Below are 14,374 nucleotides of genomic sequence, written 5' to 3'. Positions count from 1 at the left end.
GCAGCAAACTGAGGAACAACACAGGTTTAAGTTGAGTACCCCAACAGGGGGCAGCCCTGCTCTGGACTTGGGGAGCTGCTTCCCTGCTGGCTCAGTTTCCTCATTCACGAAATGGAGAGAATTAATAGTACTAATTTCACAATACATGCAAGTCACTTAGCATAGCAACTGGCATCCTCTAAGTGATGAGTAAATGTTAGCTGTTATTAAATTTGTATACAAATGCATATGTATATATGAAAAATTCATAATTTTGACCCATTCACCTTCTAGGAATTTATCTTAAGGAAAAATTCAGGAATTCAGAAAAGACTGATATACAAGGATATGCAGAAGGAAAAACCATGGAAACAACATAAATATCTAGCAATAGGAGAATAGTTAAATGAATTATAGTATATTCAAATGATGCTGGAGCATTATACAATCATTTTTAAAAGATTGTGTTTTTGAAGACAGTCTAATGATACAGAAAAATTGCTAACAACTGAAAAAAAGCAGGGCATAAAACTGACTTTATAGTAGGATTAAATTTCGAAAAATAATTTATATATATTTTGTACATAGGTATTTAAGAAAAAGGTCAATTAAAATATTGACCCATCAAAATATTAAGAATGTTTATCTCTGCACACTGGGATCATGAGTTATTTTTTCCTTGTAATATTTATTATTCAGTATTTTATACATTTTTATAATTAATAGTGTTATTCCCATTATCATGCAATTTGAAAAGAAAATAGCATATATATATTTTGATCATTTGCTTAAGTATGTGAATGTGCTTCCCTAAGTACTCATTTTACTGCCATATTCAATGTAAGACAAATTATAAAGACAAACATTTCATTTTGGTTTATTCTTTCCAGTCTTTCTTTTATGTATGAAGAAATTTTCTCCTCTCTAACAAATCCTACTCTCTACTATGCAACAAGCCCATTGGGAGCAGGGTCTATGCCTCATTTATCTGTGCATTCCTACAGTGCCTAATTCACTTGTATGCACGTTGTAGTCACTCACTAATTTATAGGTCGAATCATAATAAGAAAAGAGTCTGAAATGCTTCCACTATAAGATATAAATGATTGCTAAATCTTAAAGTGTTACCACTCCCCAGGATATTTGCATTTAATTCATCAAATTTTTCCCAATCAATATATATTAGGATCTGGTGCACAACAGGGGTTGTTCTAGGTACTGTGGGGGATATACAGAAGTTGTTCCTCCCCTTTAAATGCTTATAATCTAAACTAGTTGTGGAGTGGATTAGGAAGGCAGAAGAAGCAAAAAGAGAACCACATACATTGAGGTATCATTATGTTAGACACTGTGCTAGGCAATTTACTAACATGGAATTCTTACAACAAACCTTTGAGGCAGAATTTTCATTCACGTTATAAATGTGGAAATGGAGGCTCAGATAAATGACTTATCCAAGTTCACAGAGTTAGTGGTAGAGCTGGGATTGAAACCCTGGACCTTCAGGGTCTGATGCCAGACTGTTGTCTCTCTCTTAATGAACACTGCCTCTCAAAAAGGTGTGTGTGTGTGTGTGTGTGTTTGTTTGTTTGTGTGTGTGTGTGTGCGCGCGCGTGCATGTGCACACTGTGTAATTACAATGCTTGGCAGTATCAGGTAAGTGCCATATTTACGATGCAAAATATTATACAGAGAGGCAGTAGAGCAATAGATAAGAATCTGGGCTCTGGAAATGACTGCCCAGGTTTGAATTCTGTCTCTCCACTTACTAGCCTATACTCTTGGGCAAGTTACTTAACTTCCCTGTGCCTCAGTGTCCCATCCATAAAATAGGAACTCATATCTAGCTCAAAGTGTTGCTGTTAAGATGAAATTAGTTAATACAAGTCAAGGGCAGTGTCTAGCACTTAGTAAATGGTCAATAAATATTGGTTACTATCACAGGAAACCAGAGGAGGGAGAAATCATATCCAGCTGGCAGTGGATCAGGGAAGGCAAAGGAGGTGACATTGAAGAAAAGGCTGAATGCTAATGAAGAGTGATAGAGCAGGGAAAGGGAATGTAGGGGAGGTAGGAAATCTCAGGTTGGATGGGACCATGAGTGGGTAGGAAATGAGGGGTGGCAGTGGGAATTACTGGAAGATAAACCTCCAAAGAGAGGCAGAGGTCAAAACGTGGAGGCTCTTAAATGCCAAATTTAAAATTCTGGAGTTAACCACTGGGCAATGGGAGCCATGAAAGGTTTTGGAGGAAGAGGAAGATAAAGCCTTCTTTGGCAGCAATCAAGCTGGGCAACTTTGCAGATTTATCCTCGAGTGTTACCAACTGCAGAAACCACCAACTCTGAGGACTAATGTTTTGACTGAGGGAAAGGAGAAGGGGAGAGTTTGGAAAAGGGGAGTGAATAATTAAAGGACTGTACAGATAAAAAGCACTCCTGGTGCGAAGTGTTAGAACGGTCTTCCTTAATTCCTCATTGCAGAGGCAGCCCAGGGACTGAACTCGAAGCATAACCTACCTTTTCCCCCATTTAAGACTTGAAGTTTCCACCTCAGTTTAGGACTTCCTTTAATATCGAGACTGTGCTTTTGGCCAGTGCGGAGCAAGCGTAGGGCATTAGGACCCAGCGATTGTTGTAGTGAGAGAGGTTGAATCTCGGTCTCTTAATTTTTCCCTCGAGCTCCCTCCTCTCCCTTTGTCATTCTAGCTGCCTGCTGCCTCCGCAGCGTCCCTCTTGCTCTCTCTGTGCTAAGTGCCTGCGCCTTAGACAGACAGGGTGCGCAAAGCAGCAGTATTAGTCGGGACCTGCCTTGGTGACCCCATGGCATCCCCTAGAACGGTAACCGTCGTGGCACTCTCAGTGGCCCTGGGACTCTTCTTTGTTTTCATGGGGACTATCAAGTTGACCCCCAGGCTCAGCAAGGATGCCTACAGTGAGATGGTAAGTGAAGCAAACGGGTGATGAGGAGCGCACCCCCAAGGGATGGCGAGTACCTCTCCCCTTCTTTCCTTCCCGGTCCACGGTCCCAGCCCTTTCACCCCTACCCCCACCCCAGACCCTCCCTTCTCCCCAACAACTTTGCAGCTGGGAAGGAGCAGCTGGACGAGAGCGATTTCATTTGCGGGCTATGCGGGGAGCAACTGTTTTGGAGCCACTGAATGCCAGCTGGGGGAGGGGTTGCCCAGTGAGTACCCCCACCCCCAAGTAAACCGGAGGGCTGAGACCTGCGTAACACCTGTCATTGGCAGGAGCCCTTCCCTCCTTCCAGCACACCCAAAGTCCCGGCAGCCAGTCTGCAAGTCTGATTCTTTCCCTTGGAGCCAAGAGTTTAGCAAGCTGGAGAGTTTATTTATCTTGGAGAAGAACAAAGGCAAGGAGGAAAGAGCTGAGGGCGAATGCGCTACTGAAACAAGCAATTTTTAGGGGCGGGGAAGGTATTCCTCATCCCTGGCGGAGAGCTGATGGTGTTCCCCTAGCCGCCTGGGTGTGTGTCTATACCCTTGAGACAAAGCCGACTTGGCCCAAGTAAAGGTCACCGAGAGCCTGCTTCTTCCCCTTCTCTCAAGGGAGAGCTGGATGTTTTGCTTTATTTTGTTTTGTATATGGGCTAATCTGCAAAATCTGCAAAGTCTGCTTTTCCTCTCCTGCAAAATAGTCCTTAATCCCCACCTTGTCTCCCGTGGATGCCCAGGGCCAGGCCCTCTGAAGGTTTTCACCTCCACAGAGTTAGAATCACCTGAAGGTGAATGGCCAAAACATCTCCTCTGCAACCTGGGGGCTGGGCTGCTCTCCACAGTTGGGTGTGAAGAAGACTTGTTCCTATGCTGTGGAGTATGAGGTGATGGCAGGGGATGTTTCCAGCACTTCCGCTCTCGCTTCTCCCCCTGTCACTTTGCCTCTTCATTTCCCCGCCCCAGCTGAAGAGAACCTGCTTCTCACTGCTTCTGCCAGGCTGCCAGTAAGGGGAGGGAGCCCATTAATGGGTTCTCAAGGTCAAGAAGGAAAAGAGCTTAGGGGAGGAACAGGAGGGAGAGAGAAGAAAGGCAAGAGGGATTCCCCATTAGGGCTAAGGCAAGGAGGAATAGCCCCACACGTTGACAGTTGACAGGAATAAATAGCTCTCCTGGAGCTCACTGCGGAGCCTTCCAGAGCCCCTCAACGTGAGCTGCAAGTGGATGGAGTCTGGCAAATTGTAGATGCTCAGAAATGTTTGCAGGCAGCTCCAGCTTCTGTCTCAGGGTTTGAGCTGGTGTTTCCCATGTCTCTCTCACCACAGGATCACCTTGGTGTCGGGGAGGGTGGCTGGGACTCAGGGGCCAAGGTCTAGCCCCAGTTGCAAATCCTAATGTGTTTCTCCTTCCCCCTTTCCCATTTGACCAGATGGAATTGAAATCAGGTCAAAATGAGTATCCAAGGCAGCCTGCATTGGGGAGGGGAGGGGAAGTGGGGTAGCAGAAGCCACCAAAGGCAGAGGGAAAGGGTGGAGGGGAATTGCCACTATATTTTTGTCTTGGCAGCAGTAGTTTGGCATTAGATTATAAATAAATGCATATGCTCTTGCTTTTCTTTCCTTTTCATATATGCATACATTTATATGTTTATGTGTGTGTACCTTGGGTATATTTAAGCTTTCTGTTACCTTAGGGACATAGTACCCTTCTTCAGTATACTCCCTGTCTCCCTATATCCTGCTCAGCTGCTTTATAGGCTGCCCAAGCTGCACCCTAAGTACAGTGTTAGGTTTTGCAGGCAATCCAACTAAGATGGAGTCACCGGGAAGCTTCCTGTCAGCTTGGCAGGAGCTCATGAGGAGGACCAGCCACAGATGGGTTTGCAGTAGGTTTCTTCCTAGGGTGTGGAGCTGTCTATTACAGTTTAATGAAAGGCAGAAGAAATATATGAAGATTCCATATCATACAAAGGAACATATTTAAATAGGTATAATCTAATACAGCAGTACAGAACCATTGTGTGTGTGTATGTATGCACAATTCCGTGCTTCTGTGCTCAGGGGCATCTGGAGGCAATGGAAGAACTATATCTAGCTGGGAGGTAAACTTCACAGTAGCATGAAGCTTGAGGAGGATTTTCAGACCGCCGTTTTCCAGGGTCCCCTCCTGCATTGAGCATTGGGCCCCAGGCTAGAGATGGCTTTCTGGCATAGGGCCCACTGCATAGTGCCTGGGCCGGCCCAGCTTTATTGTTGAATCCATAGGGAGTGGGGACAATTCAGTTCTAGCACAAAGAAGTTGCTCAGTTTATATTTGTTGAGTGGCTGGGTGAATGAATGAGTCATTGTAGCATTGTCTTGGCTTGTCACCACCCTTCAGATTTCTCTGGTTGGCTCTTGATCATGCAGTTCAGAAGCCATTTCTTGCCCAACCAGAGATCAGCTGGGATGACTCTATGGGATTTTCTGTTTTGCATTTAGGAGTGATTCCTCTGCATTGATGGAGTTAGTCATGTATTGACTGCAGTGGCTTTTTGTATAAAATCTCAAGCTGTTGTTGTTGCTCTTGTTGTTTATTCTTTAAAACATCTCTGTGAGGTAGATTCATTTTTTAAAGTTATGCATATTTTACTGATGGATAAACTGAAACAGAGCAAGTTTAATGACTTATCCAAGATCCTAGGGTAAGCTGCTGTTGGAGCAGAGATTAGAAACCAAGTCTGTGACTCAGTATTCCTAGTGAAGGAGTCATTAATGGTTACAACTGCTTTTTTTGGATGTCAGAACTTACAACTGATTCTTGAAAATATCTGGCACATTTTTTCTCCTTTTTTGGTACCAGTTTAACTGCCCCAATCCCATATTTTTGGGTTTCATTTTACTTCGAAACCAATTTTTCAAATTTAGAGGTTTTTTTTTTTTTTTGCTTTTCTATCAACTATTTTTTTCTTGTTCTAAAGCCATTAGTGTTATGTTTAGGTGTTATCCCCTCCATGGAAAATCACTGCTAAAAACCAGACAGACAAATGACTATGGACTTCTTTCCTGTCTCTACTGGGGAAGCCAGGAAAGGTTAGTGGAAGGAGTACAGACTTGGAGTCATGTAGATTTGGGTTCAAGACCTGACACTCTTAGTGTCTGTCTCAGTTTTCCTCATCTGTAAAATGAGGATAACAACTTACCACAGGAAGTTGTAAATATTAACTGAGATTACATATGGAAGCATCTAGTACAGTGTATGAATATGGTAGGTGTTCAGGAAATGCTCTGGGTTGAGGTGATGATAATTGATTCTATTTTACGTAGTGGTTTCCTGACTAATTCGAATGGCCAGTTTAAGGGATTGAAATCAGGCATGTAAAAGAGCAAGATACTATTTCCTTATGCCATGGTGAACAGACCTCTATGCAGTCAGCTAATATAGAAAACTCCACACTTGCTGCTGGGTAATACACAGTGGATCCCATGCAGAATTTCCGGATGCCTCTCTTGAATAGCCTGTTTGGTATGTGTCACTTGACACCTCCTCCCAATTTAGCAAGTGCCTTTGTAGAGTACTCTAAATCCCATGTGAATTCAACACGACTGACCCCTCCCCTGACTAAATGCCTTCATTAATTCACTTGAAATTGTGAGACAGCACTTACAAAGGCTGTTAAGCAGTTTAACATATGAATGGTTGACTTGCTCTAAATTTGGTATTCAGCTCTTTGTAACAGTGGTTCTATCCTGTAAGCACAAAGGGCCACAAATGGAATAGTAAGAAAACACCACAAATCCTGTCACATTGAAGCCAAAGGATTTTGACCCTGAGGAAGAGAGGGCAAGTCTCTGACAGGGCAGGTCTCTGCCACTTCTTTGCATCCCCTTATAGGGAAGGTTTGTTGTTGATTTGGATGATTTGCTTATTTATAGTTAAATGCCCTCCGGTATTTCCCCAGGGTTTGTGTAGCCCTAGGAAAATACTCCAGATAGGTTTGGGCAGTTTATTTAATGTCCATAGGTGATCTTTTATACTTCCAATCGCACTATTAATTGCTTTCCAACTGCATAATAGTTGGAATGATAAGGTAATAATACTAAGATAATAATAATAAGATAGTAATTTACTGATGCTTAGACTGTTCTCTGAGGTGGTACAGTACGTTTATTCCCCCAGAGAGGCAACTGACCCTGAGATGTGAAATTACTTTGCTTAGTTCACACAGCTAGCCATCCTAAGCTAAACTACATTGAAATTTATGCCAGGGAGCTTATAGCCTCTCAATGGCCAACGGCTGTGCTTGTTTCAGAGTGACTTTTGACTGTCAGTGGAAGTCAGACCCTTCTCCCCTTAGATGCAATCTGGGAGGGATCCACTTTGGTTAGTAGGACCAGGTTTGCTAGCTTGGTGGGCATTATATGACAGTGGAAGGTAGAACTGCTTAAAAGGTGTTTTTCATTCACATGGATATTTGGCAATTAAATATGTGATGGTTTATTATTGCATTTAAGAAATGATATATGATTCACATATGGCTATTTTTCCTACAGAGATTCAGGAAAATCATACTTGAAACAGTAAATTTTGCAGCACTTATGTAACCTTTATGATCTAAGATATCAACCAGGCTGAGATTTTTAGCCAAAATATATTTGTCAGTGTCCTCTTTTACTTTCATATAGTTTTTTCCCTGTAAATTGTATTGAAGTATAACATACATACTGAAATATGTGCCTAAGTGTATACAGCTTGAGGAATTTTCAGAATCCCCCTGTGTAACCAGCACCCATATCAAGAAGCAGAACGTGACCAGCATCCTAGAAACCTCCCTCCTGGCCCCTTCCGATTACTACCTCCCCAAGGGTAAATCCCAACTCCAACAATATAAGTTAGTTTCACCTGTTTTGAACTTTATATAAATGGAATTATACAGTATATTAGCCAAATTTTTTTTCTTTTACCTAACTAGCATAAGTGAACTAAAGTAAACCAGTTGTGAGCTGCTCAAGTTTAATGTAATTAATTTGAGATCATGGCCCCTGGGGTGTTGTGAAGAATAAATGATAAAAAGAAAAAAGGTATAACTAATGAAAGGCTCCATGTGCTTTTGACTCATGTCTGAATCGTATAGTCTCATACTATAAAAACGGACCTGCTTGAATCATTGCTATTATCCTTAAAATAATTACTGTGGCTTGCAAACATATGGATTTCTAATTGTGTGGTTCATTAATGATAAAATATGTATGTGTGGCCCTTTGTTGATGCTATGACGTTATGATTCTTTGACCAAATCTCCAAAATGCTCATTTAATTTACAAAAGGGGAAACTGAGGTAATAAAATACTTAGTAATTTTCTGCAAGCAATTTAGGGGCAAAACTAAAATTGGAATTTAGCTTATCTTAGCCCAAGGATATTGCTAGATGACTGCCTTTGATTAAAGGGATTTGAAACATTTGACTAAACCCTTCTGTCTCCTGCTTCCTTCCCCTATAAGGAAACTATGGTTTCAGGGTCTGGGTCCTGGCAATGAAAAAGAAACAGACATAACAAAGTGGACTTCCAGAGCCTCTTGGGAGAGTGACTCAGTCAACTCCCTTTATTCTTACTGTCAGAACAATTAAAGTCATTAGAGATCTAATTACTATAGACTTAAGACACATGACCCTTCTATTGTTGGAATTGAGGTGGCCCAGACCAAGTATTGTTGCTGCTGGCAATAGTAGGATACTTTTGATGTCTCTATCCTACTCCACAGGAGAAAGAATAAAGGGCTTCCTAGACTGTCAAAACCTCAGCCCAGCTTAGTCCCATCTCTAACAAGTTAGACATTCCCTGTCTGGAGTCAAGGAGAATAGATGCTATCTGTACCTCCTCAGCTTTGAACTAAAGATTTGATGAAATGGCTTATCACATGCAGTTTCCTCTTCAGAAAAGAAGGAAAGAAAGAGGCAACTGCTGCATAGAAATACCTACAGCTGCAGTTCAAGAGGTTAGACAAACAACTGAAAAAGTAATATGGAGTTAGAGCAAATGGAGAGAACAATGATCACTGAAGTCATAGGAACTTGATTTAGAGACCTGGAATTTGGCCTACAGATTTCACTATAGTACAGATAAAAATCTATTCCTAAATGATGGGTGGTTAGCCCTAGGCAAAAAAGGAATGTTACCAGAAGCCATTCAGTCAGCATCTGGAAATCTTGGCTCTGCACTGGCTGTAAGAAGCTCATCCTGCTTCCTGTGTTTATTATGTCAGAAGGTTACACTTAGGATTTAGGAACTGCCTCTTGGGGAGATTTGTGTTGCTCATTTAAAAAGGTCCTAGCTTAAAAGTGTTAAGGAAAACTCTTGGGTCTAGATTTCATTCCCTTATGTCCCCCTGCTACCATCACCAGAGTGCTGAGGGAGAGAGAGTGGGCTGGTGACATCTAGGTTAATAGTGAGAAGAAACTACCAGATGCCCTAATCCTCGGCTCAGCTCTGCTCCACATGGGTCTAGCTCAGTTCAGCCCAGGGTTTTACTCTGCCTACTAGTCATCCTCTCTCCTAATTTCTCTCTGAAAATCCCCGATTTAACCTAAAATGGGAAGAGGGAGGAAGAACGACTGATACTTTGTGCTTCACTATATGCTCAGGAACAGGTTAGGGACTAGAGGTGAATAAAGGTAAATAAAGACAGGATCTGACAGGGCTAGGATTAAGAAGAGGTGTGAGGCAGTGTTGTGCAAGTGCAGAATCAGATCCTGCCTCTACTTAAAGTTGTGATATTTTATTTGTTGTGGATATTATTTACCTTAATCAATGAGTGTTTTGGTGCCTTCTTAAATTTTACACTCAGGGGACATAGGCTTACTTTATCTTAGGCCCAGCCCTGCTCAGGAAAATGAGGCTCAGAGAGGGCAAATAATTTGCCCAGGGACATCAACTAGAAAATGACGGAGATGGGATTTGAAGCCAAGCCTGTTTGAATCCAAATCCATTCTTTTTTTTTTTTTTTTTTTTTTTTTTTTTACTAAACCACTGGTCTTGAAACAGTACTCATAAAGGACTAGCTTGTGCTACTCATGATAATTAATCCATGAAATAAAGGTGCATTCACTAGAGAAATGACTTAACATTTGTTCCAAACTAGAGTGTGTGAACACTATTCTAAGCACCAGATGCTCCTGACAGGTCAAGTTGGCTTTCTGCCTGATTCTTGTAATACTTGTCTTGCATCTGGTGCTTTTGACTATTCTCTTCTTAAAATTTTTGGCCCCTATGACCCCATCTCTCCTGGTTTTCCTCCTACTTTTCTGACCACACTTGCTTCTGTCTATTTTGTGGATTCTCTTCCTCCTCCCATTTTTTAAATATCTGTCATACATTTTCCCACTGTATACATTCTACTTGGGCATACTGATAACTGTCAATTCTGTATCTTTACCCCAGACCTCTATTATTGAGTTGCCTACCAGACATCTCCACTTAGGTGTCTTAGAGACACTTCAACTAAAAAACTCCAAATTGAGTTCCTTATTCCTTCCTGTCCCATCCCCCTCTTCTTCTGGATGCATTCTTGACTTCTCCGTTTCCCTCAGTGTCCACATCCAATGAGACATCAATTCCTGTTGATTGTGCATTCAAAGTATCCTTGAGTCTCTCCCCTTCCCTCTATCCTTACTGTCATTACTCTAGTCCAGTTCTCTCACCTGATCTCCTCGCTTCCAGGCACACGCCTTCCAATCCATCCTCCATGCTACTTCCTGAGGGACCTTCCTTAAAAGCAAATTATGTTGTTCCCCTGGCTTATAGGATAAAGTCCAGCTCCACAACATAACACTCCATGATCTGATTCATATCTGTCTTCTCTCTCTCATGTCTCACCCTTTCCCCCTTCCTCCCCCAACCTATGCTGAGCTGGGACAGTGTTCGAAACACGCCAGTCTATTTTGTGCTTCAGGGCCTTTGCTTATCCAGCTTCCTCTGCCCTCGATGCCCTTCCCTTATTGATCTTGCAAACATCTGCTCTCCTTTTAAGATTCCACTCTAGCTTTTCTCAGTCCCCCTCTAGGGAGATTTGACCACTCTGGTGTGCCTCCACTGTACCTACTACATAGTTTATTTCAGCACCCATAACACTTTATTGCACTTATGTACTTCCATAACTTTTCTTCTCATAAACTCAAACTTCAGGAAGGCAGGGCTTTTGAATGATTGATGTCTGTATCTGGAGTACCGAGTACAATGCCTAGCACAGGAGGCACTTAACAAATATTGAATGAATTAATGGATACTTCATGAAAACAAAGTAGTGGGCAAAACCAGAAAGACACTTGATAAAATCTCATCAATTTACTACAAAATGAGGATTGGGTCAATCTGAATAGTGAAAAATATGATTATCTATTACTCTAAGGTCAGTATAATTCTATTACTTTGTAGTATATCCAGTGCCTCCCTTCTCTGTTCCATGATATCTGCCTTTGGGCTACAATTAGACCTTATACAGTACTCTATTATATACCACTAACCATACTGCTTTATAATGTTGTTTATGCATCTGTTTCCCCCAACTACACTGAGAGCTTCTTGACCCTATCATATTCATCTCTATATCTCCATCACATAATCCATAATAGGTATTCAATAAATGTTTATTGAATTAAAATTAATGAACTTGAACCAGGCTAATCAAAGTAGTGTCTTGTAGAATCCTAGGGATTTATCTCAATGACCATAAGAACAATTTTTGTCTTAACCATGTTTTAAAGATATATAAGGGGCTAACATTTGCGTACATTTAAATTTTTCTGTTTGCTTAGCACACACTTTTTTTATTTTTACAGATTCCACAAATGTAAACTCCAACTCAGCTCTTTTTTGAATTAACACAGATTCCAAATTAGGGAAGTCCAAATTAGTGAGGCTTTACCGCCTTGTCTCATTTTTGTTGGTATTCATATGCACCTGGGTTTGGACAATGTAGGCACTAGAAAATGTGGATATGGCTAATCAGTACCAGTTTTTATGGGCCCAGTGAATTTTCTTTTAAATTCTTAATGTTGTTTATGATTTATGATCAGAAAAAAATTTTTTAATAAAAGGTGCTTCCACTGCAGGGGGCATGGGTTTGATCCCTGACTGGGGAACTAAGATCCCGCATTCCGCCCACATGGTGTGGCCCCCCCAAAAAATATTTTTTTAAACTATAAAGCCAAATTATCTTACCTTTGGTGCTGTTATTAAGGTTTAATTCACAGGGATCTCAGCAGATTGCTTGCTTTTTTCCTTAATTACAAGGCTTTTATTTAGGGGGCACAGTAAAAAAAGAATATGACACCCTTGGCTGGTGTGGAAAGGGAATGGTGGGGAAGAAGGACCTTGCTTGTGTTTTCTTCATTCTAACGTTAAAAACCATGGTTAATGCAGCGATTTCCTTATGGTATTCCACTCTAGAAACGTGCTTACAAGAGCTATGTCCGAGCCCTCCCTCTGCTGAAGAAAATGGGGATCAATTCCATTCTCCTCCGCAAAAGCATTGGTGCTCTTGAGGTGGCCTGTGGCATTGTCATGACCCTTGTGCCTGGGCGTCCCAAAGATGTGGCCAACTTCTTCCTACTTTTGCTGGTGTTGGCTGTGCTCTTCTTCCACCAGCTAGTCGGTGATCCTCTCAAACGCTACGCCCATGCCCTGGTGTTCGGCATCCTGCTCACCTGCCGCCTACTGATTGCCCGAAAGCCCGAAGACCGGTCCTCTGAGAAGAAATCCTCGCTGCCAGGGAATGCGGGGAGTACCGGCAATGCAGGAAGTACCGAGGAGCAGCCGTCCTTATATGAGAAGGCGCCTCAGGGCAAAATGAAATTGTCGTAGGAAAGCGGAAGTGCAAAAAAGTGGACCTTTCAGGCAGTTGCCTCCATGACACCCAGGAAGATGTCAGTGTGTGTTTTTCATTTGATTTATTTATCTTGGGGGAAAAGGGACAAATATAACCTGCAAATTAATGGCCCTATTGGCTTGTGTACACCTATACCCTGAAATGACCTCCCCACATAGATGTATGTGCACCACCTTTAATCACTCTGGGGCAACTCTCACATCTTGCTGCATGTACATGTATATGGCTAACTATTGAAGTGTATTTGTGAGATGGACTCCAGCAAGCATGTGACTGTGAGATTAAGTGTGGGAAAATGTTACTTACTGTGTGTGTGTGTTTGCGTGTTTGCATACACGTGCGAAGGAGAAGGCTCTGATCTTGAACTAATCCTGCATAGGTATCCTTCCCTTTATAGACTGATTCTAGTGAAGGCGGAATAAAATAAATCTCCTATAAAGAGAATGCTACTTCTTGGTATAAAACAAACTATGTATTCCCATGGGATGGGGGAATCCCTCACTAGATTAAGCTGAAAACTTAAACCTACCACTTTAGGAAAAATTTCCTTCAATTTGAGACACTGAGTTACATGTAAAATGAATTAACTTCTACTTTAACAGTTGTTTAAATTGTAAGTACTCCATACTGAGTTTAATTAAAATAAGGGAAATGTGCAGTCAATAGATAATCTAATTCTTCAAGTGATAAAATTGGAAGTTTCACCTTGCCTTTGTTGGAGCCTGACCTACTAAGCTCCTTTACTCACACTTGGAAACTGAAACAGTAAACTTTATATCGGACATCTTTTTTGGATTTTCTTAAGCCAAAAGCTGCCTCACTTCCACTATTCTCAGCAGCTAGTCAGAATTTGGCAGCTGCTCCACTGTTGCGGTTGAGGGAGCGAGGATTAGTCCCGTTAGAAGTCTGTGAATCTCAAACTAGCTGTTCTCTTAAATCATCTGAAATTTGACAGAGGAGCCATATCCAGTGTTTCGCTGCCAAACAGATTCACTATTCCTATTGAATTTTCACTGAGCTTTGCTAGTGTAAGCAGAGATCCAAGTTACCCCCCACAGCTGTCTCCTCTACACCTCTTTATCATTCCAGTGAGTGGAGTTTAGCTGGGGGAAGGACATTTGATATAAGTTAGTTGGACTGAGCAGTACGAAAATTTGCTTTCTTCATTACGTACTGCTGCTTCTCCTTGTTAGATGTGCTTTGATGGTTTTAATATTATTGTGCCAGGGATGGGGAAAGGGGTGGGAGTGTTGTGTGTGGGGGGAGTACAAATTATTGTATTTTCTTTGATATCATTGTTCTTGTTGATTGATACCTCTCTGTCTTATTTCTCTCATTCTTTCAAAATAAAAATTTTTGAAGTTTGGAGGAAATGGTTTGGACAAATAATGAAAATCTGGAAAGAAAGGGTCATGTCATGGGATTCAGGTTGTCTTACTTTTGAGTGGATGAGGGAGGAGAATAAAGAGAAGGGGAAGTACAATAACTTAATATACTAATGAGGTTACTAACTTTCCAATCTCATTTAAGTTTCCTCACACTTCTGTGATGTCAGCACATAAAACAGAAAGCCACAAAA

General features: G+C 41.6%; 1 protein-coding gene across 1 annotated transcript; it reads left to right on the top strand.

Moving 5' to 3' along the window:
- Positions 1 to 2,714: 2,714 nt before the first annotated feature.
- On the top strand, positions 2,715 to 14,022 carry TMEM35A (transmembrane protein 35A). The gene is made up of 2 exons (XM_081222016.1): positions 2,715 to 2,920; positions 12,357 to 14,022. The coding sequence occupies exons 1-2, from the start codon at positions 2,801 to 2,803 to the stop codon at positions 12,768 to 12,770; spliced, it is 534 nt and encodes a 177-aa protein (XP_081078142.1). The 5' UTR covers positions 2,715 to 2,800; the 3' UTR covers positions 12,771 to 14,022.
- The last annotated feature ends 352 nt before the right edge of the window (positions 14,023 to 14,374 follow it).

This window comes from Mesoplodon bidens (genome assembly GCF_964165515.1).
Source record: "Mesoplodon bidens genome assembly, chromosome: X".
Taxonomy (NCBI): Eukaryota; Metazoa; Chordata; class Mammalia; order Artiodactyla; family Ziphiidae; genus Mesoplodon; species Mesoplodon bidens.
Note: the sequence above shows the minus strand (reverse complement) of the source record. Positions and strands in the feature narration are given on the sequence as shown.